Below are 11,250 nucleotides of genomic sequence, written 5' to 3'. Positions count from 1 at the left end.
TAGATCATGTGTGTTTAGATACCCCTTGGGAGGATGTACATGCCATCGAAAGAAAAAAACCTGATTTGGGAACAATTGATTGTTGATCATAGCATGGAAAATAATGCATCTTCCGATGTATTACCATGTGAAAAAAATGGCGATCTTAGAGTGTACAGCAGTACCAATATACAAATCCCGTGCTGCTTTCCGTAATATGTAAACATAAATCCGCCATGAGAAGATCTGTTTTTGTATTGTAAATATGGGTTAAGCAATAAATCCATGAGTGGAATTCTCTTATCCGTAACAAATATCGGCAAAAGGACTAGACTAAGTTGACAAATAACGACGAGTTTGTTTTGTACGAAAATATAAGCATTTTTATTTTATCGATTTTTTTCGATGATCAAAAAAAGAGTTAGAGAATCACGCTACTTTTGTGATATATTACAAAAAGGCATTAGGTTATTTGCACACATTATAGTAAAAAATAACCCCCACAACATAAAAATATCGAATTCTTGTCTTTAAAATTTTACTTCGAATCTTCTGAACAGCATTTTTGAGAAAAATCTCGTGTTACTCAGTAAAAATGGATATTTTACATGCACCACTAGGGGAACAGCAAAAAAACTAATCACGTCATCACCAAATTAATTAGCAATGTTGCTTTATTAGATCGGAAACCACCCAGCAAAAACGTTGACGTTGTATGAGCTGAGCCTCTATGAACACATTCAAATGTAATTGCTATGTTCCGGAACCTGAAAGAATCTTTTAGTTTTGCAATTTTTTCAATATCTTAAAGTAAAAAATCGGTTATGGTAGAAATTATCTTCGTGGTTGTTATTTTATCTATGTCGCATGACATGAAATAACTTGTGAAGCCTTAATTCTACTGTGATCTTTACGAAAGATTTTGGTATTCAGTTTCAACTTGGTTAAAAATGTTTGAATCAGTTATGATCAGGCTTCAATGAAAATTTTTAACGAAATTTTAAAAAGAAACAATTTTCTTACCAATTAAAATGTACGAACTATTCTGAGCATCACCGATTTTATTGAATTTTTCAAAGTAGGTGATACTGAGTAATTTTTACTGGAAAAGTTATCGTACATGAGTGCCAATTTATATATTGCACCGTCATGTGTGCCTTAAAGAGGTGCTTGGATTATAGAGAAATAAACAAAAACAAAAAAAATGGAATTATCAACATTTTTAAGCTGAACGCCTACAACTTAAAACATATCTGTGTAATGCTAATTAATAAGAAAATAAATCGAATCATGATACCTTTTCATTTTATTTATTTAATATATGTATAAATATAGAGTAAACAAAACAAATATATGTGTCGTATTGTAAATGTATATGATAAATTTGAGAACGATAAAAAACTTTACAATTATAACATCGTTTGTTTGTTTGCCTAATTATTATTGTTATTATTATTTGTTGCTGCACAAAATTGCTGAAGGAAATCTTAGAAGTAGACATACGTACATACATAAGGAGAATAATAGTACCATAAATTCTATAATTCTCTGGCGACTGACTTACTCTACAAACACAACTCAAAGGTACAATGGACAAGATGGTATTTAATCAATTGTATAAAAAAAGAAATAGCTCATCACATTTGGGTAAAAAGTAAGTTACTAGGCAGACGCAGAAGGAAATAAAAACAATAAATTCAAAAATCAAAAACCGATTGTTGTCTGTTCTGAGCGAAACATTCATCACCAACATGGATGATACGACATAGTTGAAAACAATGGTACCTATCTTATTAAAAATAAAAAAACATATATAACTAAATACAACAAACTAAATCACAAGATTGATTGACTCTGTACAATTAATCATTTCATTTGGTGTACAGTTAATGATGTCAATACGATTTGATTAAAAAATAATCATACACAGCCCGAGGCAAAATAATATTCACATTAACAATAAATTAGAAGTACAGAATTTTGTTTTCCCGGTTTAAACATTTTTGTGTTACACTAGGCTGAAGAATCTCCATCACACTAAATCAGAACGTAAAATATTAAAAAGTACACACAACGAACGTTCAATAGAAAAATTAGTAATGCTGGCGGAATGCTGATGTTTGTTGTATTTTGTGTAAGTTTTGGTTTACAATAAGGAAGGGGTAGGTAGTATTTGTAAAAATGCCGCCTTTCTGTGTAGCTAGGCGGGGTATGTTGTTGAAAAGTTCCAACAAGTTAACGCGGGAAACCTAACAAAGTTTCGAACCGCCATTCGTCATCTATATTTTGCACTTTGGTAAGCGTTCATCCAGGGACATGAACTCATCCTTCCGGGCCAAGTACTCATTGTAGCGTAGGAAAGCATAACTGCAAATAAATATAAGGTTAAATGGACAAAGCGTGGCCTGAAATACAGACATACTTACTCAACGTAATCAAAATCGAGTGTGGAATGTTCGGCTTGTATGAGACACCATATTGTCCAGAAGAAGTGTGCTGCCAATGCAAATTGATTTACCTGTACATACAGACGTTCCACTTCAGCATCAGTCACATCGCTCTTTTGCAAATACGCTTGCAAGTAAACTCTGAGCCATTTCAATTGGAAGTCTCGACTGGGATAACGCGTGTAATCCACTGTATCAACACCAGCAAACTCGGCAAAGTGATTGCCAATGTCAAAAGCCTGGAAATTGTAGTCAGCATATTCGTAGTCAATGAATGTGACGGTTTTACGAGATTCGGTATAAACAACATTGCCCAGCAATAAATCGTTATGTGCAAATACTAGCGGCGAGTCCAAACGTTCCAAATGCTTATACAATTCGGCAAATTCATCGCGCATGCGTTTAATAGGTAAAAATACGCCCTCAAGTCTGCTTATGTCCAAATGAAACATTAAAAAAGAGATGAAGACAGATGCATTAATAGGGGTTTTAGTGGATGACGCGGCGGCATACAACAGACATGAACATGCATGATCGCCTATTTGTTACTTTGCTTTTCATTGTGTTGTAGGACAACTGAATTGTGATATTTCTTAAGACAAAATGAATACGAACGTAGGACGAACGACGAATATAACAACGGAGTATCGTAAAATCTCGTTGCTAAACACGACAACCACCCAGCACCCTTACTGGATGCGCCCGTTCGTACTCAATCCGATCCGTTCGTCCTCTGTGGACGACCGCTCATCAACGAATTCTACAAAATAATGAATTTGTTTTTGGCACTTTGCAAAAAATAGAAAATCTTCGAAACAATCTATGCAAAATTTACCTATTTTGTTTTTCGGCATCACTGAAACGTTCAGGTACTAGGTCAAAGAAACTTTGTGTCTTTTTCCACAGCATTGGCACGGGTTTTTCATTCCGATTCCAATCGGGCTTGACAACCCTGTGCATATTTGCCATGCGTTGAGCCACTAACGACCATATCTCGGGAAGTAAAACACTCTCTGTATTGAGAGTAACGCCAGGTACAAAATCATATACCAATCCATTCTTAAATGTGGCATATAGTGTGGGTGCAAATCCATACGAATGCAACAAGATAATATTCCTGGTTTCAGCTTTGCGATCTATAAGCAGGTCTGTTTTATTGCCATAAATGCGGACAAGTATCACGTCTTTCTGTTTTTGGTTGCTTGTATTTGTGTTTGAATAGTTTTGTGACTCCGCATCAGTGTCGGCATCGGCTTCGGCATCGCTGAGATTTCCGGAGTCGTTGTTTTCATCGACAGGACTGTCAATATTCTGTGCAGTTAACTCTTCGGAACATATGTGTATACCATTAACTCCATTGGCGAGGGAAGCAACATTATGATCTTCTGGTGGATTATAAAAACAGCCAACAAGTTTATTTGTGATCCCATCGGTGAATTTCTGAAAGAGAAAAGAAGTGTCGTTACTAAGCATGATTAACTGTAGCTTGTATTCTTCAACCACATTTATGGACGAAATGTCAAAGTCCACTATCGAACGTTTCTCAATATATAAGCAAATTTACGGCTGTCATATGTAAATAAATCTATCACATGTGTTGAGATTGTTTGATATCTCAAAAAGTAGAGTGGCCTCAAGTTCGTTCACACAAAATGAATCACAAATTGTCGAGATAAGATAAAGAGAAATTACGTTCCGAATAAAAAGAGTTAACAATCAGCAATATTGTTCGTAAACTTTCATCTCAAAGGATAATCAAAGTGAATAATTGTTACTTGTTCCTGGTTACGGACTTAAAATGTTCCAGTACTTATTATGTTTGACGTCTAAAATCCGGCGGCGCTATTGATAACCTTCGACAAAACATACATTTAAATTGAAAAATGCGCTTAAATTGTTTAGTAGATAATAGCAACATATTTTGTTAAGCTCCATTCAACGAAATAAATATTTTTTTTTGTTTTAATTACACTGATAACTAATAACGAAAAGAACAAAATAAATATTAGACTGTCCCCGAAAATATATGATGTTAAAAATCTTTTAAGATTTCGTTTGGACTTATCTATGTAGACGATGTTAGGTATTCGAAGCTATTTTAATTTTTTTCGAACTAGATAAAAAATGCTCCAAAATTTCTGTAGATCTGAATACTTTTTGACTAAATCTAACTAAAGCTAACATATCAAATAAGAGGTTTTACGAAAGTGTGGGGCTAAATATAATTTCCTTCCACAGGGATAATTATTCACTATCAATTTTAAGTACCAAATTTCAAATAAATACAACGAAAAAAAGTGTCCCGAATAATCGAAATAACCGGGCTATACAATATCGTAGACGGATAAAGTATATCTTTGAACTTTAACTTGCTTCGAATAAATCTTTTATTTTCCCTTTAAGGATCAAATCTTAGCTTCCTATCTAAAGTCTTTTGGGCCCAACGCCAATCTTAGAATTCCTTTTTATAAAAGATGGCGCAAAAGTAATCCTCCTATCAGAAATTGCTATACATTTTACAACCGGCCCCTAATGTCTTAATTACAGTCAAAAAACTAAAACATCGGATGTTTACTTTTGCGTCACCTTGTACATGCATAAGTACTTAACAGACATTCCGATGTTTTTTTGGCTGTAATTAAGACATTTACGGCGAATACTAAAATTTATAACATTTTCTGATAGGAGGTTTATTTTTGCGCCACCTTATACAAGATCCCTAATGCATTAGCAAAGACAATTATTCAACTATATCTCGAACGAAAAGTTTAATTTTTTGTGCTATATGCGGGTTTTTGCAATAATAAAATTATATACAGCTTTCAGTGCAAATAGCATGCAACGAAAATCCAACAATATTGTTAAGTAAATATGAGGGGCAAATATGGTTATTTGTGGGGAGCGAAAAGTGTGGAATTAAATGTTTACAAAACAACAGCAGCAAAACGGGTTTATTTTAATCATGTGTAAGTTTGCAAAGTTGTGTTCGAATGAATGCTAACTTTTGTGGGTTATATAGTGATAAAAGAGTGAGGGAAAGATGATGGTTTCGCCGCCACCTTTAATTATTAATTGTTAGTAAACTACTATGTAGAGTATACAGCTTTAAAATTAATTAGCGTTATTAATCGAGACTCTTTTGAAAACCAATTGTCAGTTAATGAAAAAATACTAAACACATCGGGTGGGCTCTAAGGCTCCAGGAAAGTTCCTGATTAAATATGGTACAATTCCAACTGTGGTACAAATTCGTATTTCTGGTATTAAACATTATTAACAAATTGACTTTTTTACCACTTGTCAATTGTCGGTATGACATGTTCCAACCGTCGGCATATCGATTTTTTGTAAGGATAATTAATAATAATAAAAAATTAATTTATTAGAACATTATATTTTTGTTCAGTTAAACTGATTCAACGTCTTTATTGCACTTTTCTTAAGAATATGGACTGTCCGTTCATGCTGATGACCTTCACAGATAAAAATTTAATTTTTATTAGAATAAATCATCCAAGCAAAATTGTACACAAAGATAGCTGACATTATATTCGAAGCAAACAGAAATTTCTGTTCACATTTAGTTATAATTGTTTCATTTATTTGAGCTTAAAAATGAAAAGTGCCGACTACTGGGACATACCGAACTTAGGCACACTTACGACGAACTCGGAAAAGAAATATTTTTCCGTTTGCAAAAACGTAAGGTCTGATAGGGCGTAGATTCGAGTAACTAAAAAGTACCTAATATTAAAAAATTAGTAACATCTACGGGCATGCCGAGAAGACAACGAAAAGTTGGGACTGTTCCTCTGTCATTGCCCAGCTTATGCAAATATCAGCTCCTTGTACTTGGAAAAAGATGATATGACAGATTCTTATCACCTTAGGGTATACATACTTGATTAGTTAAGATATTTAGTCAAGAGCTGAACTAAGAGTATACTAAACTTTCTATTCTATAAAGTGATGTAATGTGGTTACATGTCTTTAAATGAGTTAAAAAACTTTTACTTTCAAAGATGTCATCTTTGACCTTCGTATGCACTATTTTATTTATGCATCAATCCAGGAAGCGTATGTTCTTATTGAGGCATTATTATTTAAAAGTGTACATATCATATATGATAATTCAAATGCAAGGCAAATAATAACAACGCCCCCATTGCGAGGCCAATGGCTCTACTTTACTACGTTGTGTGAACAATTTATTCAACAAGAACTACAAATTCATTTGCATTGTAACAAGCAAATAATGACTGTCCAAATGTTTAACATACAGATTTATTAGCGGGTTGACATTTTAATGGGATTGTCGAGATGTCTGACGAACCCACAATGCGCAAAAATATTTGCGCCAAGTGCGCCACAAATCGGTTTTTTCGAGAAGCTCTCAAATCAATGAATGATCTCAAACAATATCGCTGAAAGAATAATAACTGCCGCAAAGCGACAATAATGAACACATTATTATTGCGTAATTGACGAGATTAGATTAAATGTGACAGCAAAAACAAAGTTTCATAACCTGTTTAAAAGTCATTTTTAAGAATGAATCAATTTCACAAACATATTTTAAAACTCTCTATTTCCCTATTTTCTTTGTGAAATTATGTAGATATTGCTGTCGTAGCCGCAAAAGTGTAAGATCTCAAATGTATTCTACCTTCATAGAGTTAATTTAGAAGCCAGTAATATAATGCGCTGAATGAATATGAATCTGAATGTACATGAATATGAATGAATGAATATGTACATAAGTATTTAGAGACTAAAGAATATATTATTGTAATTCAGCGTAAATCTTCAATATAATGAAACATATATATGGGACCTAAGTCTGCATGCTACAAAATAGAACAAGATCTACTTAATATTGTTTTTTAACATTAGAATTATAAATATTTGATAGTATATACATTTTGACACGATTTGTCTTATCTCTGGAAAATAGTTTTCTGATGATCTTTGTTCATTTCTTTAGTCTGACGATAATGGAATCTTATTGTCAGTGGTCAGAAAGTTATCACATAAACTGAAAATATGTTACGGAAATTCAGGGTCTGAAACATTTATGTATATTTGTAGTAAATTTGTAGTAAACAACCACAAAAACTACAAAACGATTATGTAGTAATCATAAGGTTTGATGGCAAGCAGAGTATTTTAATTCTGGATGATAATATTCACAATATTGTGTGCTGTGTTGGAAACCCGCGGCATTTTTGAAGAGACAATAATATCAACCTATAGCCGCCTTGTGCTTTACCCCGAGCTCATTTTTCAATATTTGCCGAATGGAATATTGCGATATGTTCAGCTCATAAGGCATTTTTCGGCCACTGCGACGCGGGTTTCGATCAAGTCGCTTCTATACTTTTCAAACCATTTCTGCTGATGTTGCTGTTTTCTTCCTTTCCGTCTTTCTTGACGTCGGACTACGCTACCAGTATCACTGTAACGAGCGATGGTACGAGACACAAAAGTATTATTCACATTTAAATGCTGGAGTGCTCTAACGATAGCCACTTGTGGTTTTCTAGTCAAATGTAAAGAAATCACGCATGAATTCCATCACGAATAACTTTTGTTCTGGAAAATTCTCACCAAAATGCTTATGTACGTTTGTAAACAATATAATGAGCTGTCACTGGAATAATTTTAACAGCTGTCGGACGAGTGGTTTAAAAATGAAAGCAGTCTGAAGTTTGATTCAGTTTTTTTCATCTCACCCTGTACATATTTTAAACTTCATGTTTAAGAAAATTCCATTCCATTATCACGTAACATTAAACTTGCGAAATGCTGATAATTCGAAGGTTTCCTCATATGGGCTCGATGATATTCGGGGCTCACATTCCAAATATCCCTAGTCTTAAATGTATTCCAAAAACAGTTATCATCCGTCTAGCAAACGATTTTTCCGAATGAAATTTTGATTTTTGACTTTCCTACTTAGAAATAAGTTATGATAGCATTTTAATGACCACTGTAAAATACAACGTAGTATTAGTATTTTTATATTTATTCTTAATCGAAAAAACTAGTATTAGCCAGTCTTAATTATTGACACATATAGGTATGTCATATAATACGAATTTAAAAAAATTATAAAAATTACTCCAGTTAAACTACAACTGAGAGGTGTAAACTCAACTGACTGGTATTCTCAATTTGCATAATATCTGATTTATATTCGTTATACATGATTTCTTTTCGTTACACTGTGTTTCAGTGGAAATTTATAGTCTAATGCTTTTGCATTTAATGGAAGTCAAAGAAGGCCATAGATACCAATATATATTTTTTTTAATTTAGATGTGTCTGCGTATGTTTTCATTATTAATGTAAGAAAACTGTATACAAAATATTCTTAGTGATAACTAGGATGAAAGGTTCGTTGTAATAGAAAGAACCCAGAGCTGGCAACAAAGTAAATTTACACGCACAGAACAGAGAATAGATAACCCATGGATAATTCCAGGCACTGGTTACTGCCTATTGCTATTAAATCAGGAATAACTTTCTTGAAAAAACATATATAAGGATGTGGAAATTAACAAACTAATTTATTAAATAGATTTTGTAACTTTTTTTTAAATTTCTTCTAAAATCCCTTCAAGATAACAACTAAAAGGAAGATCGTTCGAAAGAGGTTTGGGAAAAGTGTTCCCTGGGAACGTTCGGAAAACTAGAAAAAAATGAGCTTTACTTTACCTTAAACTGAACAAAACTCAGGTTCCATGATGGTCGAATCGATGTTATAATTTGTTTAGCACCTTCGATAACGTCATTTTCATCAATGTGTATTGGAACAAATGGTACATTTGAAAAGGATGTCGATGTCTTATTGTTTGAGCATGTTTTATCTGTGGCAACTTTTGTTGGAACACGTACGATACCAGCAGATGTAGTGTTCTCTGTATAGCAATTTAACTTGGTTTCTGTGCCCATAGTCTATATAGAACAAATGATATATCCAAATAAAAGTTCTTCTTTGGCACCAACTAAATTAATTTTTATTATGAGTTTTTGTTTTGCTCTGCTATTTATCGAATTTTTTTTTGTTTTGCTATAAAAAAGGAAATTATAACGTTTATTTCCTTTTCCTCTAAGCCGGAGGCGCAAATATGTGTATTGATTATTTTTTACTATCAAAGAATTTCGTCACAAACCAGACCAAGTTCAGTTTTTTACATATATAAACAAACAGACGCACAGTTTTTTGCGCAGACTTGTTGTTTCCTTCTTCCCGTCTATATATTACGGCACACACAACGAAAAATAATGCACGACAAATTATCAAATTCTTTTATCAAATCTATTTTTATCGATTTTCCACGTAATGTTTCAGAAAGAATGGTAGGCAAAATAAATAGCCTTGTTTTTTGTTTTTATTTCGGAGGTTTATGTTGCACTTGGAAATACGTCGATTTTTATAAAGTTTCAAACTGAATTGTTATTTCATGTAAAACGCGCTTATCAGGAAACAAATATATAAATATAGACCTTTTTTACAAATTAGGAGTGACTCTCAGAGCTTCTAGGGTTATAAAAAAGAACGGTGACCCACTCATCAACCCTCAAAGGAATCTACTTTCTTTAGGGATAAATATGATTCATATGTCGAAACAATGATTTTGTTTTATCTTAAGCAATTTGTTTCTTTTGCAATTACACAAATTTGAGGCAGCACAAAATGTATTTATTTATATTTATTTTTATTTTGTTCGCAGAACAAAAAACTTCGGTTTAATAAGCACACACGTTAAAATAAATTCTGAAAAAATCACACGACTTTGTTATTTATACTCTCTCTCTCAGTTATTTATCATAAAAATTGGCATTAGAGAAAAAGAGAAAGCAATATATTAATTACACGCTCAAAACTGACATTGTAGGGCATATTTGTGTTTTAAATAATTAATAAATTTCTGATTGAAATTGCAAAATATTATAATGCAAAATGCTGCCTGTGACGATTCTAAATATTTTACAATGCCAATATTGAACATGTATGGTTTCTTAAAGAAGAAAATGTCCAGGAAATCTCATCGTACCTGCGAGAATATTTGGGATTGAAGTGAGAATCATTAAATGAGAGACAACATGTTTTGATTTTTGTTGTTGGGATTTAAGTGTGAGAAGCACGACATTAGGGATTCGTAAGTCAAGTTTTGATTAATCGACTTTAAAAAATGTCAGAATCTACGTTCAGTAATCGGTTTTTTCCTTGAAATTACCGATTTTCCATTTTGATACAAGTCAAATAAAGCTTTGGTACGTTTACATTTACCAAATCGAGTGACTTTTCGAACTCTCGTATTAACCACTTTGATCATGAAATTGAAAGCATAGACAAATGAAAATATAGACAACGAAATGCTCTCACCGTTTATCTTCGAAAAAATCGAATCAGCAGATGTCGTTCATATCGTTTCAGGGTTTTGAGTGGGAATATTGAAGTCACTCAATTCTAAAACGTTAAAAATAACAAAAACTGTAGGATATTTGTCAGTTGAAAATTATTTCAGAATAAAAGAAATGTGAAAAGTACGTAATGACAACGAAAAATATGGTAATATTCCAGTGAAATTCTTAAAAAACGATAAAATGTTTTTTCGAAGTCGAGTGGCTTGAACGCGTAAATGAGCATGTTGACTATGCAAAACATGATGAGAGCCACCTGGAAAAAAGACCAAACTAACTTTTCGTTGTCTATATTTTCTTTTGTCTATGTTGAAAGATTGAATAGTTTGAATCATATTTTTGATATTAACTCGTTTTAAAAATGAGTAAAAATATAAAAAATGAAAACAAATTG

The 11,250-nt window shown here is 32.7% G+C and overlaps 1 protein-coding gene across 1 annotated transcript; it reads right to left on the bottom strand.

Moving 5' to 3' along the window:
- Positions 1–1,267: 1,267 nt before the first annotated feature.
- On the bottom strand, positions 1,268–10,208 carry LOC101898458 (ethanolamine kinase). The gene is made up of 4 exons (XM_059127212.1): positions 9,144–10,208; positions 3,262–3,866; positions 2,406–2,855; positions 1,268–2,346 (listed from the first exon to the last, which is right to left on the bottom strand). The coding sequence occupies exons 1-4, from the start codon at positions 9,378–9,380 to the stop codon at positions 2,259–2,261; spliced, it is 1,380 nt and encodes a 459-aa protein (XP_058983195.1). The 5' UTR covers positions 9,381–10,208; the 3' UTR covers positions 1,268–2,258.
- Positions 10,209–11,250: the final 1,042 nt, after the last annotated feature.

This window comes from Musca domestica, unplaced genomic scaffold (genome assembly GCF_030504385.1).
Source record: "Musca domestica strain aabys unplaced genomic scaffold, Musca_domestica.polishedcontigs.V.1.1 43, whole genome shotgun sequence".
NCBI classification, from domain to species: domain Eukaryota; kingdom Metazoa; phylum Arthropoda; class Insecta; order Diptera; family Muscidae; genus Musca; species Musca domestica.
Note: the sequence above shows the minus strand (reverse complement) of the source record. Positions and strands in the feature narration are given on the sequence as shown.